General features: G+C 41.7%; 1 protein-coding gene across 1 annotated transcript; it reads right to left on the minus strand.

Annotated features, from left to right (window-relative positions):
• Window positions 1–3,221: 3,221 nt before the first annotated feature.
• Window positions 3,222–15,704, minus strand: LOC105527431 (phosphate-regulating neutral endopeptidase-like; the record flags this gene model as incomplete). Its single annotated transcript, XM_011963752.1, has 3 exons — window positions 15,479–15,704; window positions 10,045–10,113; window positions 3,222–3,383 (listed from the first exon to the last, which is right to left on the minus strand). Coding segments are annotated over exons 1-3 (349 nt in total), but the record flags the coding sequence as incomplete, so codon positions are not given.
• Between the last annotated feature and the right edge of the window lie 4,295 nt (window positions 15,705–19,999).

A 19,999-nucleotide genomic window follows, 5' to 3' on the forward strand; every position in this document is an offset into this window, starting at 1 on the left:
ACTTCTACTTTATACCACAGAAAGCAGTTGATGGGAAAAAGTTATCCTTTAAAACATCAAAAAAAAAAAAAAGAAATATAAAGACCCAGAAACAAACTTTTTTTTTTTTTTTGAGACAGAGTTCAGAGTTTCACTCTTGTTGCCCAGGCTGGAGCGCAATGGAACGATCTCGGCTCACTGCAATCTCTGCCTCCCAGTTCAAGCGATTCGCCTGCCTCAGCCTTCTGAGTAGCTGGGATTACAGGCACCACCATGCCCGGCTAATTTTTTAATTTTTAATAGAGCCTGGGTTTTGATATGTTAGCCATGGCTGGTCTTGAACTCCTGACCTCAGGTGATCCACCCGCCTCGGCCTCCCAAAGTACTGGGATTACAGGCATGAGCCACCGTGCCCAGCTGAAATAAACTTTCTAAAAGGCAATTTGGCTATACGCATCAAAAATGAAATCTAGAGTACTCTTTCAACCCAGTAATTCCATTTCTGGGAATTTATCCTAAGGATACATTTAGATCATTTAGATAAGGACATAAAGATGTGTACACAAGGATGTTTATTACAGTGTTATTTATAATAAGAAAAGTTGACCAGGTGCGGTGGCTCACGCCTGTAATCCCAGCACTTTGGGAGGCTGAGGCAGGCCAATCACTTGAGGTCAGGAGTTCGAGACTAGCCTGACCAACATGGTGAAACCCCATCTCTACTAAAAATACAAAAATTAGCCAGGCATGGTGGCAAGTGCCTGTAATCCCAGCTACGCAGAAGGCTGAGGCAGGAGAATCGCTTGTTTGAACCCAGGAGGCTGAGGTTGCAGTGAGCCGAGATAGTGCCATTGCACTCCAGCCTGGGTGACAAGAGCAAGCAACCAAGAAAGCAAGAAAGAAAAGGTGTCTACTGACATAATCTATGTCTATGAGGAATGCATAGTTTCTGAAAATAAGTTAGAGTAGTACGCATAATATCAGCTAATTTTAAAAATATATAGGTGTGCATATGAAGTTATGCATATGGACCCACACGTGCAATAAAACCTGGAAAGAAATATCCCCAACTGCTTTATTAGCAGTTATTTCTTATGATGGATTTATGAGCGACCTTTCTTCTAATTTTTGCTCTCTTTTTATTTCTTCAATGGAGCTGGGAAATAAAATTTTTGATTTTTAAAAGGAAGCTAGCAAATACAAAAACTCTGTGCTACACGTATGTTTACTGCGGCACTATTCACAATAGCAAAGACTTGGAATCAACCCAAATGTCCATCTGTGACAGACTGGATTAAGAAAATGTGGCACATATACACCATGGAATACTATGCAGCCATAAAAAAGGATGAGTTTGCATCCTTTGTAGGGACATAGATGCAGCTGGAAACCATCATTCTTAGCAAACTATCACAAGAAGAGAAAACCAAACACCACATGTTCTCACTCATAGGTGGGGACTGAACAATGGGATCACTTGGACTCGGGAAGGGGAACATCACACACCGGGGCCTATCATGGGGGGGGGAGGGGGGAGGGATTGCATTGGGAGTTATACCTGATATAAATGATGAATTGATGGGTGCTGACAAGTTGATGGGTGCAGCACACCAACATGGCCCAAGTATACATATGTAACAAACCTGCACGTTATGCACATGTACCCTAGAACTTAAAGTACAATTAAAAAAAAAAAAAACCCTGTGCTAAACAATTTACTCGCATTTCTATTGATTTTGAAGGAGCCTATAGACAGTACCCTCCTCAAACAAAGCATATTGATATACTGATTTTAACTTTTATGTTAAAATTCCAGACACCCCTGAAAAGTTATTTAAGTTATCGTTAACCACTTCATGTCCTGAAGATAGAAATCTTTGGGTTATAACTAATGCAAAAGGAGCATATGTCTGGAAATCTTGTAGTTTTCTTATCCTTCAGTAATGTTTCCGCACGCACAACTGTGCATGTGTGTGTGTGTACATGTGTGTGTACACATCTGTCTATTGAGTAAGAAAAGCAAGATAAGGTAAATAGGAAATGGACAAGAATGGTAAATCAAAGACCAACATGAATTAATGTCCTACAGGGAAATAAGTATTAGTAAACTCACTCCTCAAGGTCTTATTTATGATTTTATAGTATGAGAATCTTCCTTTGGGTTTAGGAGAAAACCCTGACATCCTTGTAAATTCTCATTTATAATTTACCAAGACTGAATTTGGGTCTCCTAATAGAAAATATTAAATCCATGTGATTTATATCTGGTTGTGAAATTTAGGCACATTTTTCCTTATAATTGACAATAGGTATCTATTTATTTTGCCAAGAGTTTTACTTACTGTAAAATGATACATATTTAATTTTCAAGTATTTAAAATCTTGGGGAAATGTAAATGGGAAGGGAAAATGATTTTTGTAACTTCTCAGGAGTTCTTTGTAGGTGTTACTGAATGCAAGTTACATGGTATAACTCACAGTTGTCAAAAAGAGCCAAAAAAAATACTATTTTTGCCTTCTCAAAACAATGACCTTATCTGGCTTTGAAATCTTCCTACTTCCCTCCTGAAGTGGCCTTCTCCAATAACTTAGCATAAAAATTAGATCCAATGCTAACAGAATATCCTCCAATAATAGACATTTCCAACTTTGGCGGGGGGCGGGGGGATTTCTTTGAGCACGTATGTATGTTTGGGTGCATACACGTGTGAGTATGTGTGTGTGAGCTTGTCATTGCTAGAGTGGCCATGGGAGAAAAGTGCATCTCCCTAGAGCCAACTTAGAAGTTAACAGGAACAATATGACAACCACAAGGTCATCCAGAGTTCTCAAAAGTGATGTCAAAAGATGATGAGGTGTTAAGTACATTTTGTAAGCCATGAAAATCCAGGACGCAATCAGCAAGAAATGAAGTTTGCTCTGAATACGACAGACAAATGAGTATATTGATACAATTTTCATTAACTATTCCTTTGCTTGCAATCTCAATCGAATGCTCTTTATCCTTCAGCAGAATTTACTATTACCAAACATGAACATAACAACCTACATTTGTCTTATGTTGAGATCTGGGAGATCAAAATTCTGCAAACTTTCTTTTCAACCTTTCATTTAAAAAATTCTTGGAAATGAATTTAGCATAGTTAAAAAGTGAGAAGTCATGCTTCAAATCCCAAACTATGTTTTTCCTGTCAAATATTGTTCTCTGTAAAGTGTATCACCAAACCCCAGTAGAAACTTACCCTTCAACTTGAGGTCAACATTATGTCTCAGCCAAGGATAAACCCCATAGCTTGGCATATCTTCAGGAATTGGATTATCGCTTATCCAGCCATCACAAGCGAACCGGAAGAAATTATCACAAGGATCCACAGACAGATTTACTTTACTTAAGATAGCAGCAGCTATTTAGAAAGAAAATCATAGGATTAATGATAAGCACTGAATGTTGTGTACTGTTCTTTTCCAAATTAAACAACGATTTCATATCAACCAGTTTCCAAGCCTTGGCATTTATATTTCCCCTTAAAAAAAACTCTCTAAATCTACCTCACTATATGAAATGACTACATTCAAAGTGAATGGACAGGCCTGGCGCAGTGGCTCACGTCTGTAATCCCAGCACTTTGGGAGGCCGAGGCAGGTGGACCACCTGACATCGGGAGTTTGAGATCAGTCTGGCCAACATGGTGAAATCCCATCTCTACTAAAAATACAAAAATTAGCCAGATACGGTGGTGCATGCCTGTAATCCCAGCTACTCGGAGGCTGAGGCAGAAGAACTGCTTAAACTCAGGAGGCAGAGTTTGCAGTGAGCCAAGATCGCACCACTGTAGTCCAGCCTGGGGTGACAAAGTGAAACGGTCTCTCAAAAAAAAAAAAAAAAAAAGTGAATGGATAAAAGTTTGGTGGTATTATCATTACTGGCTTTTGCAGGATCATCCCTAACATCTGTGGGGTATGGGACAGGAATACAAATAGAGTGTGTGGTCAATTATTTGCAAAGATAACTGACTCTTTCTTCTATCCTGCTTGTCCTTCTGCAAAGTGACCTTGCTGTTCTTCCCATCAAGTGGTAGAGTCTATTTCCCCTGCCTTGAATTGGGACTGACCTTGTCACTTGCTTTGACCAACAGAATTGACAGAAGTAACTTTCTGTGAGTTTCAAAGCTAAGCCTTAAGAGGCCTTGCACCTTCCATATTAACTCCCTTTGAATGGAGCCCTTTAGCTGCCCTTTGAAGCAGCCTCCTGGAGGACAAGAGGCTACACAGAGAAGAACCAAGGCAGCACAACTGCCAGACGTTGACTGCGGCCATCATTCACCTTCCAGTCCAGGCGCCCCTCTAGCTGAATGCAGCTGCACAAATGAGCCTAGGCAAAAATCAGCAGAGAAACCATCCACCAAACCCACAGAATCATGAGAAATAGCAAATGATTTTTGTTCCAGGCCTCTATGCTTTGGATGGTTTGCCTCACAGTGAAGGCTAATGGAAACAGAAGTCCATATGTCATCTATCTAAACATTTAAAAATTATATTTACAATATACTTTCAAATTCTTGAGCTCCTTGATATTCAGTGTAGCGCTCAGAGAAATAAAGCCCCAGAAGAGACCCACACAGATCCTGGAAGGGAGCCTGGGGCCATCGGGCAGGGAATTCTGGGGTGTAGAAGGAAAGGGCTGCCTACTTGGCTCCACAGACGCCTTGATTGGAGGAGAGGCATGGCCAGAGGACGGCCAAAGTAGGGTGTTCTAAATGAGGGACCCAGGTCTAGCGGTAGAACTGAGTATAAGTTAACAGAAAGACACAATAGACTGATCTACCATTTTTTTTCCTCTTTCATAAGCCCATACACAATTACATATAGAAGACAGCCCATAGGTAGGAGATGTATGCATAAATACGTAACCATGAGCTTTAAAAGAAAACCCTTCATTACAAAATGAGAAGTTTCCAAAATTCCCAATATTGAACTCCAACGCCCTTCCAACTGCCATACAATTGCTGGCTACCCCTCTAGCACAAAGATATGTACCAACTGACTTTGTAAAAACTAGCCAATATTTTAATGACATTGGAAAGATGACATTCTGGGCAATTTTCATACTTTAAATAATGCCAGAATATATTTTTGTTTGAAGTAATGAAAACCCAATGAGATTTCAGCTAAATATGAATGAACTGCCCCAAAAAAGTATAATCTGTGTAAATTTAGATACATATCTTACAGTTTGGTTACATGTGTGGTTCCTTCAGGTTTAAAAATAAGGCTAGATATTTCTCCAGCCTAGATTTTCTACAAAAATTTCAAACAGCCTTTTGTCTTCAATGAAGTGAATAATATAAAAACATTCTAATTTCTATAGGCCCTCAAAATCGCCACCATTTTCAAACCTCCCCCATTAACACAAAAGAAAAAAAGAAAAAAAAAAAAACTAGCCAAAAATTGGTTTAGAGGCCAAACACTGTGGCTCATGCCAGTAATCCCAGCATTTTGGGAATCTGAGGTGGGCAGATCGCTTGAGCCCAGGAGTTGGAGACCAACCTGGGCAACATGGCAAAACTCCGTCTCTACCAAAAGAAAAAAAAGACTCAGAAGTTTGATAAATTTCAAATTGGCTTAACATTTTCATGCTTCAGAACTAGCATCAGTTGTCTCTAATTACATTTTTACTTACTGCTACTATTTTATCATTAATATTTAATGTGCAAATGTGCTAGGACATAACAAAATCTTTCTTTTGGTTGGTATTTATACATATATATTTATATATACACTTACTGTATACAGCCACAGAATGAATCTGCTATGTGACACCTCAGAGACATGGATCACACATCTCAGTCCCACACAACATTTACAGTTACACAGAGGAGCCCTCACATGCATTTTTATCCACATAAGTACACTGTTTTCCAGCCGCCTCCTCAAATTTTCCCTGCCCCCAACCCTCAAATGTATCCTCTCCATCTCGCCAGTATTCTTGCAGGTACCTAGAAAAACTGCAAGGTCAGCTCTGACCTTGGCCCTGATACAAAAGTTGGGGAATACATCACTCACATTGAATTTGGAAAGAAGCCTGCTGAGTGAGAAAACTCTAGCTTCAGCCTCCCAATCCATCATTCACAACTCACAGCGGGGCACAGGGCTGCACTTTCTGCAGGGGAACTGTGACTTCAAATTGCAAGGGACCATAGTTGTCAAGACACCGAAACGCATTTCCCCCTACTCAGCTCCATGGAGAAAACCCAGAGTCTTGTTTTAATAAAAGAAATATGATGATGAAGGAAATCTGTGAAAGCTCAGGCTGTGTACTCTTCCAAGTCATTGTATATAAGGTTAATTGTCACACAGTCTCCAGCTGGTGTTTATGTGGTAGAGGTGGAGGCATCCTAAATACCAGCCTCTGTTTTTAGATTTACTCAAGGATGAAGGGAGACAGTAGTAATAATAATAATTAACAATAATAAAGTCACCAATATTGAGTATTTCCTTTTTGCCAGGAACTATGCTAAGCCCTTTTTAAGCAATATGATATCATGGCAAACTCTAGAGCCAGACCACTTGTGTTTGAATGAGAGAAACACCATGCAGTAGCTAAGACACCTTAGGCAGGTGATTTAACCTGCGTCTTAGTTTCCTCACCTGAAAATGGGGATAATGATAGCACCCCATAGAATCATTATGCAAATTAAATGTATGTGAAGTGCTTAGAATAGTGTTGGGCACATTACCATATAAATGCAGGATGCCCGGTAAAGTTTGAATTTCTGATAAACAACCACCTTTTAGAATAAGTGTGTACCAAATATTCCATGGGACATACACCAAAAAATGTAGTCATTGTATATCTGCAGTTCAAATTTCACTGAGCATCCTGTACGTATGTATGTATGTATTTAGCTAAATCTGGGAACTATAATTCTACAATCACTTATCTGAAACTCTTGAGGCTAGATATGTTTCAGAGCTCATAGATTTTTCAGATTTTAGAAAAAAAAATACATTGCATATAACCACCGATCATGTAATACTTCAGCAATGGCTGGAGTGGCAGGCCTGAAGCAAGTGCATTAATATTTCCAAAGGGAAACATATGCATATTCTTATAAGTAGGATAAATGAAATCTGAAGCAGCCTCACATGAGTTAAGATCCAATTTTGCCATCAAAGGAATTGAGATCAGGCCCCCATCTTGCCAACTGAGGGTTACAATATTTTCTGGGTTTGGGGTTAAGAATTAGCATTGTGAACCTAGATTACCGCTACTACCATTATTATTTTCTTTTTCTTTTTTTAATTTTTTGGGTTTTTTTGAGACGGAGTCTCACTATGTTGTCCAGGCCGAACTGCAGCCTCCCCCTTAGGGCTGAAGTGCAGATTCAACCTGCAATCTCGACTCACTGCAACCTCCACCTCCCAGGTTCAAGTGATTCTCCTGCCTCGGCCTCCCAGGTAGCTGGGGTTACATGCGTGTGCCACCACGCCTGGCTAATTTTTGTATTTTTAGTAGACAAGGGGTTTCACCATGTTGGCCATACTGGTCTTGAATTCCTGGCCTGAAGTCATCTGTCTGCCTCGGCATCCCAAAGTGCTGGGGTGGCAGGCGTGAGCCACCGGGCCCAGTCTATTATTATTTTCTTTTATTCTCACAACTAGTGTAAGTAAAAACTGTTATTCCCATTTCACACGTGATGAGACTGAGGCTTAGGGTGGCTATATATTTAGCCCAGGATCATGTGGCCTGTAAATATCTAGATCATGCTTCACACCCAGTCAGTCTGTCTGCCCTTATCTGTGATCATGAGCATGCATGCCCTTTCCTTGTGTCTTTGCATTCTTCATACAGCTCTTGTTTTGAAAGAGGGATTAAAATAAGAGGACACAGAGAAGAGGAGAGTTAAGGAGAGGAGGCATCTCAGAAATGGTTGGCACCTGCTCAGAAATGGTCCAGAAGGCGATCAAACACTCTAGTCTTCTGAACTTTCAGCATGCACGCCCACGCACACACAGCCTCTTGTTTAAGGCCCTGGCTTGGCCGCAATTCTCCTGTCATGTGTACTCAACAGCTGTTCTGCAGACCCCTGGGCACACTGAGGCTCATGCTACACTAAAGAGAACTGTGTCTTTGGTGAGCCTTTCACTACAGAAACAGCAAAATCAATATATATTTTTTCAACATTAGAAAGCCATTCGCCAATGTGAAAATTAAAAACAGGACAGCAAGGCAAAACACTAGCTGGCAGGAGGCAACATCTTTGAATGTCAGTCTGTAAGTAAAATAAGTGGCCTTCCATACAAAAAAAGTGTTCTAAACTCAAGTTGAAAATTTATGAGCTCAAAAATTCCCATTTCACACATCTGCAAGAACCCTACCACAGTCAAAGCACCAGGTGACATAAACTCTAAAACCTGTCCTGATAGTTCTGCCTGCTCTCTCACCCTACTCCATGACATCCTCTCGCCACTGGAGAAAACCCCAGGTCAACTACTCAAGCCTGGAGCAAGAAAGGGCCTGGGAGTTCCCAGATCGTTCCAGGGCCAAAAAGAGTTGCCTGGCATGGCCCCATATCACCAAGGAAAAGATGGAAAGGAGCCAGACATGGACACGAAGTCCAGTTCTGCTACTAACTCAGGATGAGACCCTGGGCAGTTATTTAGCCTCCAGAAGCCTCCATTTCCTCATCTGGAAGTGAGGATGGTGATAGCACCAACTTCCACGGGGATCTTTTGAAGGTTTTATGAGATGGTGCCTGTAAGTCACTCAACACACAGCCTGGTTAAAACAGATATATTGATCATTTAGGAATGGAACAAAAAAAGAACTCTACTACCATAATTATCTAAGCCACTACCTTTGTATAAGGTCTCAGAGTTTACAAACTCTTTCACCTGTTTCCCATCTCAACAAACACCACTGCCCAACCATCACCAAAAATCTAAGCATCACCCACAATTGTCTGCTTTTGTTCACAGCCCAAATCGAATCCTTCAATAGGCCCTCTTACCTCCTAATCCTTGCCCCATTCTCCCTCTCCATCTCTTGAATTCAAGACAGTATTGCCTCTCACCTGGCATACGGAAATAAACCTACCTGAGTCACCTTCTTCTATTCTTGTTCCCTATGGTCTCTTCGCCATCAAGAAAGACTCCCTCTAATGGAGCCCTCCACCGAGACATCTTTTGAAATGCTCATAAGATGTACTCTCTTTCATAAAAGCCTCCAGAGGCTTTTGAATGTACTTAAGGAAAGCCCAAACTCACTGGCACCTTAAGAGAAGTTTGACTTGCAACATGTGACACAAAAAAGGATCCCAGCCAGGCACAGTGGCTCTCGCCTGTAATCCTAGCACTTTGGGAGGCCAAGGCGGGTGGATCACTTGAGGTCAGGAGTTCGAGACCAGCGTGGCCAACATGGCGAAACTCCGTCTCTACGACAAATACAAAAATTAGCCGGTGTGGTAGTGGGCACCTGTAATCCCAGCTACTAGGGAGGCTGAGGCAGGAGAATCGCTTGAGCCCAGGAGGTAGGAGAATCGCTTGAGCCCAGGAGGTGGAGGATGCAGCTAGCCTGGGTGACAGAGCAAGACTCCGTCTCAGTTTTTAAAAAAGAAAAAAAGGATTCCCACTGGCAATGGAAGCATGGATTTATTTACAAAGGAGCCTTGCTTGGAGGCAGGCAAGTCAGACCCACAGACCAGAAAATATGCAACTGCTTAAGCTAAAGAGGAATCTATAGCCAGCGGAGCCATAGGAAGACCAATGTTCTCTGCCTGTGGGTCTTAAGAGAGGCCATTCAGCCTTCCAAGCCCCTTTCCTGATTCCCTTGCAACAACGCTTAGAATACCACAGCTGTTTTTTGCAAGGAGAAAGAAAACAGGAAACCTAAGATCCACTATTTCGCACCAAAACTTGAAAATAAACTTAAAATTTCTTCAAAATTGCATTTCGTACTTGGTAAACCTCAAGCAAACAGAATACTAAAAATACCACCTGTCTTCTCTTCCACTTCCCAAGGTACCATAATTATAACTCGACACAGGATGGAAAACTGTGACTTACCAGCTTCGATGCATTCTGGCTTCAGGCAGTACTCCTGTTTAGCTTGGAGACTTAAGAGACCTTGACTCACTGAAAAAACAGACCAAAATAAATGGCTGACTCGTAGCAGACCACCATCCGGTAAACCACCCTCGGAAACATATGCAACACATTTGATATCAGTTCATCCTTCTCAGTGTTGACACGGTATTCCAAAACCCAGTTGGTTCAATGTCACGAAACCAGACTCTAGTTGCTAGCTACATAACCTTGGTAAGACTCTTGGTTGCTTTGAAACTCAGTTCTCTCATACGTAAGATAAGTGAGTATAACTAGACCAGAGCTCCTAAGAGTGTGGTCTCTAGAGCAGCAGCAGCTGCTGCTGCTGCTGCACCTGGGAGCTTGTTAGAAAGTCACTCCAGATCTTGACTCAGAAAACCTGGGGGTGGCGCCCAGCCAGCTGCAGTTTAACAAGCCCCCCAGGTGATTCCAATACATGGTCAACTATGAGCACCACTGGGCGAGATACTCTCTAAAGTCGTTTCAACCTCCAGTTATCAGTGGTTTAAGTCTCATACTTTCACTCTATTGGTTATAACTCCATGCCCATGTTCAAGATGGGAAAATGGAAACTTAAACTATGTCATTTGGAGGCAATCAGAGTGGAAATAGAAAGCTAGCATGTATGGCTTTTAGAGTTCTGGATCTTATCTAAACCATCCATACAGATATGGACCAAAAAAGGGGTAGGGGTAAAGAATATACTGAACATATCTCAATCACCTATTAGTAGCAACAGTCATTTTCCGCCTGCCCTGAACCCCACAAACCCTCCGCCCACCAGGCCCAGCTTAGCTACCAGACATTTGCAACTCTGTGGAACAAGCTTCCAGCTATTTCCTCCTTTCCCTGCTTCCAAAAAAAAAAAAAAAAAGTCTGAAATTGAAATGGCTTTTCACCAATGGCTTAATGTCCCCATCTGGCTGGCAACATTATCTAAATAGGTTTCTGCAGAAGTACAGAAAGGTGCCCATTTGTCAACCCCAGGTAGCACCTGGGCATTAGCAGATGTGTTTAAGATTTCAAAAATATTTGTGGTAGCTGAGGAAATTCTGGGGAATTCATTCTTGCTGTGCTCTGTGAGCAGAAACAATGAATCATTTGGAGATGTGGCCATGGGGAGAGGGATGGTGGGAGGTGAATGGGGACCAAGGCCCTCTGTGGCAGGATCAGAAAGCTCGGCTGTACCTATATTTCTGCTAGAGATGCAAGACCTATAGATTACTAGCCAGTGTGGCAAGTTTTTGTAAATGGAGCCTTCTTTTCCTCTGTTCTTTTCTCTGCTGCCATCCTCCAAGCAGCCTCTTTGCATTGTGTTACATTATAGATTCAAGAAAACTGCCTAGGGAACATCTCAGTCCTATTTTTTTTTTTTTTTTTTTTTTTAGACGGAGTCTCTCTCTGCCGCCCAGGCTGGAGTGCAGTGGCCAGATCTCAGCTCGCTGCAAGCTCCACCTCCCAGGTTCACACCATCCTCCTGCCTCAGCCACCTGAGTAGCTGGGACTACAGGCACCTGCCACCAGGCCCGGCTAATTTTTTGTATTTTTAGTAGAGACGGGGTTTCACCATGTTAGCCAGGATGGTCTCAATCTTCTGACCTTGTGATCCGCCCACCTCAGCCTCCCAAAGTGCTGGGATTACAGGCGTGAGCCACTGTGCCCAGTCCATCTCAGTCCTATTTTTAAGAAAATAAGTTTCTTAGCAAAAAGGTATGTTTTGATTTCTGTATAAAGCAAAAAAAAAAAAAAAAAGGTAAAAATACATATATGGGCAGGATAAAGATTAGTGTGCAATATTTCACTATGCCTGGGTGGTAGAACCTCAGGGGGAATTTTCCCCAACAGTCAATTTTTATATGTTCATGTAATTTTCTTTAGTGAGCATGTGTTCTTTTTTATAATGCAAAAATAAGCTTTATTGTAAATAATAATAATATTTTTATAATTCTGGACAATATCTTCTTGATCCTAGCCTTATTTTAAAAAACAAAAGAGCTAATAAAATCATTAAAGATTTATTCCTTTCATGAGAAATAATTCTTGACCCAAAGCCTTGAAGAAGTAAAATCAGGTATCTTTATCTAATGATGAGTAGAAGGAAGGTTTTAAATATAACTAATTGGGCCGGGCACAGTGGCTCAGGCTTGTAATCCCAGCACTTTGGGAGACCGAGGCGGGTGGATCACCTGAGGTCAGGAGTTCGAGACCAGCCTGGCCAACATGGTGAAACCCCATCTCTACTGAAAATACAAAAATTAGCTGGCATGGTGGTGCGTGCCTGTAATCCCAGCTGAGTAGGCTGAGGCAGGAGAATTGCTTGAACCCAGGAGGTGGAGGTTGTAGTGAGCCAAGATCGCACCACTGCACTCCAGCCTGGGTGACAGAGTGAGACTCAGTCTCAAAAAAATATATATATATATGTGTGTGTGTGTGTGTGTGTGTGTGTGTGTGTGTGTGTATAATTAATTAATTGGGACACTGACAGACCCATCCCCTCAAGGAAGAGCATTATCTCCATGGATGGGGTTATTTTAAAATCCTCCAAATAAATGAGGATCAACAAGCCCAGATAATGTGAAGGTGTAAGTGAATGAAATAGAGACAATAAAGAAAATATTTTTAATATAAAAATTAAGATGTTACTTTTGAATGGTTAGGAGCTTTGAAAAATACATGTAAATAGCAGTTTGGTTTCTCATTGTAGATTTCTCTATAACCAGAGGAAATGTCCTCAGGATGCAGTGGAGTCATCCACAGATCAAGAGCATAAGAATGGCCAGAAAGCGGGGGTCAGCAAACTATGGCCTGTAGGCCAAATCCACTGCCTGTTTCTGTACAGCCCATGACCTATGAATGGCTTTTACATTTTTTTCATGGTTGGGAAAAAAAAAAGAAAAATAATATTTCATGACATATGAAAAGTATATAAAGTTCCAATTTCAGTGTCTAGAAATCAGATTTCCTTGGCACACAGCCATGCCCATTTGTGTACATATTGTCCGTGGCTGCTTTTGTGCAACAACAACAGAATTGAGTACTTGCAAGAGGCCGTATGGCCCACAGAGTCGAAAATATTTACTATCTGGCCCTTGACAGAAAAAGTTTGCGGGCCAGTGCATCTGAGAAACAGATTGTGGGGAGGAAAGAGAGGGAAAGAGAAGAAGAAAGGACACTTGGAAATAAATAAACTGGTTACAGGCATATATGTTTTCCATTCCGGTGCCCTGTAGCTTCTCTGAAGCCACCGCAAGGCCACTGGCAATCACTCTTACTATAGAAGCACTAAGGTTTCGAGAAAAGATTATCCCGGAGCCTCAGATACAAAGACGAGGTAAGAAGGGATGCTAGAAATTGCAGGCATGTAAGTGAATGTGGAGAGGCAGAGAAATATACCGCAAAGTCAACCAGGAAGCCCCCTGAAGAGAAGACGACCCTACCTAGAATATTGTCATGAAGAGCATTGCCGGGCAGGTCCCTGGAGCTTGTCAGACAAGCGCTTTGCCTGGGTGCAGAGTGGAGGTGGGTGGCAGAGTTGAGGAGAGGGATGGGGAGAGGGGGTAAGGGGGTGATTCTAAAATAGTGCAGAAATATTTAACAAAAAGAAGTGTCCCTGAATGTATACATCCAAATAGATGTGGTTACCTGAAGCAATGCTTCTCAAACCTGTATTTGCAAACAATCCCCTGGGGGTCTTGTGAAAATGCAGATTGTGAATCAGCGGGTCTGGGGTGGAGCTCAAGCTCTCCAGTGATGCTGATGCTGCTGGTCCACAGACCCCATTTTGAGAAGCAAAGTTGTAGAGGCCACAGCCTTAGTTTGCCCTTATTCTCTAACATCATTTGAGCTCCTCTTAGAGAGTCAAGGTGAGAGCCAGGTTATTGGACACGCTGGAAAGTTCTCTTTCATATGTTATGCAGGCCTCCTTATCCATAATAGTAGTGTCTGGCTTGATGAATTTTACTTTGCTCTAAGAACATCGACACTGTTTCCTAAGAATAATTTTCTCTGAAAGAACAAAGATTTGCTGCCATGGAGAATCTTTCAACGGATATGCCACGGCCTCAGGATGTAATCATAAAAGTAGAGCTTTGTAAAACTTTCATGCAGTGGTAATATCATTAAAAAGAGTACATATTTTTACATAAACAATAATTATTTGGATTTTTAAGTTTGGGAGCATTTGCAAAACCTAACCTTGCAGTCACGTTGCACATAGCATGTAGTCTTTTGGCATGCTCATAGAATTTTTCCTCTCATTTTGAATTTCAGCAGAGGACACTTATCTGAACCTGAAGTACTGAGAAATCTCACAAGAGTTTTCAAGAGCCACAGATTCAGTTGCAGGAGTAGGAGATTTAGCTTTACCAGAAAGCAATAAACCCATCTAATTTCCTAAATCTTCAGCCACAGAAAACAGGGAAAGATGGTTTGCTCATTTTAGCAGAGTTTTCAACCACACAACCCTAACTCTTTTAAAGTTTAATCACTGGTTTACCCCTGCCAAAATAAACATGGCCTCCTGCATCCTGTATATGCCAAGGAAGGTTTCCAGGTTTGCTACATTTCAAACTGCACCTAGAATCTCCTCATTCCTACATAACGTTCAGGCTAATGAAGTATTACGGGTTGTATGAGAAAAATTAAAATGGTAATAGTCAAGGGTTCAGCAAGCCTAGAATTTTAGAAAATCCCTCACTCCTTTCCAAGATATTTGATTCTTTTTCATAGGAATACACTTCTATCATCCTATATACTCTCTGGGTACATCATTCTCACCAAGAGTCATTAAAATAACTGAATCACAATATCTTTCAAATCTTGGGGGAAAAACCTCTGTTTTCCTTCATATTAATTTGCAAAGCAAATTGCATCTCAGCAGAGTCACTGGATAATAAAGGAATTGAAGAATATCATTAAAAGTACACTTTAAAGGACTGATTTGTGTTTTGTGAATTAAATTTCATGATTCGTTCAAGCAAACATTAATAAAAGTCAAATGGAGAGACACTCCAGCATGATTTTCATCACAATGTAAAGTCTTTCCTCAAAATATAAATGAACTATGTGACTATGAATTCATAAACACTGATTTTGCTAAATGTGCCACAGAAAAACTTTTCCGCCCAATGCAACAGAATCAGCCAGCTACGCGAAGCCACTTACACCCACTTTGCCTTCTGCACTATACATTTGGTACTTGGGTGTATTTATTTATTTAGGCTCCTTAAAAAAGCCTTCTTTATCATTTGCATATTTGATAGAAACTAAAGATGCACCACCTAGCAACCCAGGCAAACAGCCCTATACCTGTGTTACGACAAGTTTTGCTACAATAAAGCACAAGGAAACTTCTCGACACACACCCAGTTCCCCCGGCCTCCTGCACTCCACTTACCTAGAAAGAGGATCGTGCCCAGAACTAGGGTGCCACCGACAAACACGACCAGGGCAATTCGAGTGCCTCTGTTGGCCTTCTTTCCAGTCTCCACGCTGCTCCCTGTTTCTGCTTCCATCAGAAGGGCCGTAGAGAGCACACGAGAGGAAAGTCACTTTTCGTGGTTTGGTGGCTGGTCTCAAGAGCGAGGTGTTGACATCCAAGGCTCTCTTGCTCTTCTACTAATGGACAGCTTAAAAAAACTCCCGTCAGGAAATCTCCCCTCGCCACCCTTTCTCAAATAATTCTTCACAAATGAAAATTATAAAAACCAAAATATTGGTTGCCTTGGCTTTCCCCCTGACTAGACAAAACAAACAACGTTGCTTTATCTTGGTGCTCTCCCTCAGCAAAGTCTCTCTCAACCGATTGTTTGGCAGGCTTTTCTCTCAAGCGTTCCGAGTATACATGTTTTACTATGTTGCTGAACAGATGTTTTAGCTATTTAAATGTATAGTCACTTGGGGAGGAAAAAACAATTGTTTTATCAAAACTGGATTCTCGTGAAACTCCCCCAAATCATGATAAGTTAGGTGGCCAGGATTCACCGGACCCACTTCAAGTTCTCAATTAATCATGTAATTCTGTTGCAAGAATCATTCTGCTTGCCTGAATTGTCTTCATCAAAGATATTCTTTCAGTGTGTGAGTCCCTTTTTAAAGCCTTCTAAGAGTTCCTAGGATATCCTGGAGCATTTTATTTTAGGAACTTTGTGTATGATAGCATGTGCCAAACATCAGTCATAGCCCGGTGCAGTGCAAAGTAGCAATTAAGACAACCTACAGAGGCTGATGGTTTGAACTGGAACTTTTTCTTAAAGGAAGGAGAAAAAGCACTTCCTCTTTGTGGCACTAAGAATTGTACCAAAAAAAAAAAAAAAAAAAAAAACCCACAAAAAAACACAAGTGCGTGAATTAAGTTTATTAGCAACTACAAAAGATATGATGAAAAATTTTTTCCTTGCATGTTTTTGATGAAAAGTGCACCATGTGTTTTGTCTGCCACTCCTACTGAGGCAGCCATTCATTAGGATGTTTTTGTGTTTACATAAAGTGTCCACTTCAGCAGATTCCCCAGGATGAATTCAAAGGCAATTGGTTTCAGGCCGGGCGTGGTGGCCCACGGCTGTAATCTCAGCACTTTGGGAGGCTGAGGCAGGGGGATTGCTTGAGGCCAGGAGTTCGAGACCAGCCTGGCCAAGAAGGTGAACCCTTGTTTGTACCAAAAACACAAAAATTAGCCGGGCATGTTGGTGAGCACCTGTAGTCCCAGCTACTCAGGAGGCAGAGGTGGGAGAATCGCTAGAGCCTGGGAGGTGGAGGTTGCAGTGAGCCAGATCTCGTCACTGCACTCCAGCCTGGGTGACAGAGACCCTGTCTCAAAAATAAACAAACAAAAAACAAAGGCAGTTGACTTCACTGGAAAGACGGATGAACGACTGGGTCTTTGATTTTTTTATTATGATAATGACTTAAACAATAACAATGTGCTTTCTTCATGGGGAAGGGCAACTGATATTCCAATGCTACCATTGAAATGATACAGATTTTATTATCCAAAGATATAGATATCATTAATTCACAATACAATCACTACCTACCTGCTTTTGTTTTGCTGGAGGTCATAGGGCAGCGGGAGTGGGGGTAGAGAATTCAACTATACCTAGAAACCGGTAGAGCAATTATCTCAATGCAAAACTTGTGCACATGGCTTTAGAGGTGACACAGGAGCTCAGCAGGTGCTGATGAGCTCAGTATAACATGGCCACACATTCATGGTCCTGTCTGGCTTGTCTTGGTCAGGGCTTAAGCCCTTAGCATGGAATTCTCTCAAGTTTTGGGGCCTATTCCATAACATACCTTACTTTCTGCTCATTTCATGTTGCGCCAAAGTCAGGGGATCATGTCTTTGTCCAAGTTATGACATCATGGTGTGTTGAAGTTATCCTGTGCTCATTGGTTGTTGATGTTACTTTGTTGCTGTTATTCCGTAACACATCCTAGCAGGACTTTGGCCCCTAGTATGACATTCTCCCAAGAGTTTTTGGACTTGACTCTAGCATGCATCTTAGACCATGAACTCCACAAGGTCAGGAACCATGTTCAATGTTGCAGCTCTAGCATCTACGTTTCCTGGCCCTTCACAGTGAAAGGGAGAAATAAGAGCAATACAAATCATCCAAGTTAGCCCTAGCCACTAACTCTTAAAAACCAGCTTCAGCCGGGCACGGTGGCTCACGCCTGTAATCCCAGTACTTTGGGGGGCCAAGACGGGTGGATCACGCGGTCAGGAGTTCGAGACCAGCCTGGCCAACATGGTGAAACCCCATCTCTACTAAAAATACAAAAAATAGCTGGGCGTGGTGGCAGGTGCCTGTAATCCCAGCTACTCAGGAGGCTGAGGCAGGAGAATTGCTTGAACCCAGGAGGCGGGTTGTAGTGAGCTGAGATCATGCCACTGAACTCCCGTCTAGGTGGCAGAGCAAGACTCTGTCTCGAAAAAAACAAAAACAACAACAACAAGAAAAACAAAACAAAACAAAAAACCAGCTTCAGGGCCAGAAGTGGTGGCTCATGCCTGTAATCCCAACACTTTGGGAGGCTGAGGTGGGCAGATCACTCTAAGTCAGGAGTTCGAGATCAGCCTGGCCAATGTGGCGAAACCCCATCTCTACTAAAAATACAAAAAAATAGCCAGGTGTGATGGCACGTGACTGTAATCCCAGCTACTCAGGAGGCTGGGGCACAAAAATCGCTTGGACCCGGGAAGTGGAGGTTGCAGTGAGCTGAGATTGCACCACTGCACTCCAGCCTGGGTGACAGAATGACATTGTGTCTCAAAAAAACCAAAAGGCCAAGGTGGGTGGAGCATCTGAGGTCAGGAGTTCGAGATCAGCCTGGTCAACACGATGAAACCCCGACTCTACCAAAAGTTTAAAAATTAGCCGGGCGAGGTCGCAGATGCCTGTAATCCCAGCTACTTGGGAGGCTGAGACAGGAGAATAGCTGGAACCCAGGAGGCAGAGGTTGCAGTGAGCTGAGATCGCACTACTGCACGCCAGCCTGGGCAATGGAGCGAGACTCCGTCTCAAAACAACAACAACAACAAACAACAAACAACCAGCTTCAGCTTCAGGAACCTCACATGCTAAGCCCTAATTATTCCTTCTAAATGCTCAGCTGACAATGATACTTCATATAGGCATAGAACATTTGCTTTAACCTCATGGTAAATCTACATACTTGATAGCAAAGGTATTTTAACTCTGTTTTACAAATAAGGACCCTGAAACCAAGGAATGGCCTCAGGTGGCATGGGAAAATCACAAATGGATAGATGGGAGATGGGATCTTTGCCATACATGGCATGTCTGCAGCTTGACAAAGCTTCCTGTGCACAGCGAGAGGACAGTCACCCAAGCATGACACCAGGACTCACTTCTTTCCTCTTTCCTTCCTCCTCCCAATCTCTTCACAACTTTCAGCATCCCCACTCACATTGAATGGTGGCCGTGAGTTCCTAGCTGAAGTAGCCTTCACCTGCCTTGAACTTGCAATTCCCCCAGAGGTGAGGGCAATTTGGGGATTCCCCTGAAGTTAGACCTACCCATCACTTACCAACAGGAATTCATTCTTGAACGGTCAACTGCTGAGTGAAATGCCATTAAACCAAACAAATACTTTCATTAATTGTAATAGGAAAATTATGATGTATTCTATTCCAAACTAAGATATGCAAACACAGACAGAAAAATGTATTCATTGAACTTAATTGTACATTTTAAAATAACTGAAAGACTGCCATTGGATGGTTCGTAACACAAAGGATAAATGCTTGAGGGGATGGATACCACATTCACCATGATGTGATTATTTCATATTGCATGTCTGTATTGAAACATCTCATGTACCCACAAATATATACACTTGATATGTACCCACAAACGTTAAAAATTAAAATAAGTAATTTTAAAATGTATTACTTGAACAATGAAAACAAGTCTATAAAAGTAATATAGAACTGTTGAAATATTGAAAATAAACATAGTTTGTGTAATGTAATGTAATGAAGCTTTCTTTTATTCACCAAAGGAATAAAGGAAAACTTGAGAGTGCCGGGATTGACAGAGGAAAGGATGTAGGAGAATCATTCATTATAAGGTACATTGTTCATTCTGTGCCATTTTCTGCATTAATATTTCAACCTTTTAGGAGATGATGATTATCTTGCCCTCAAAATAAATCACACTTAAAGCAGCACAGAAAAAAAGAAAAGAAAAGAAAAAAAACCCTTTAGGGCAAAATAAAGAAGTTCAAAGCACAGGGAAATAATAGGTGCTCACAGGACTAAAGCGGGGGTCTGCAAACAAGAGTACATGGACCAAATTTGGCCCACTGCCTGTTTTTGTAAATAAAGCATTTTATTTTTCAACTTTTTTTTTTTTTTTTGAGACAGGGCCTCACTTTGTTGCCCAGGCTGGAG

Source organism: Colobus angolensis, unplaced genomic scaffold (assembly GCF_000951035.1).
Source record: "Colobus angolensis palliatus isolate OR3802 unplaced genomic scaffold, Cang.pa_1.0 Scaffold622, whole genome shotgun sequence".
NCBI classification, from domain to species: domain Eukaryota; kingdom Metazoa; phylum Chordata; class Mammalia; order Primates; family Cercopithecidae; genus Colobus; species Colobus angolensis.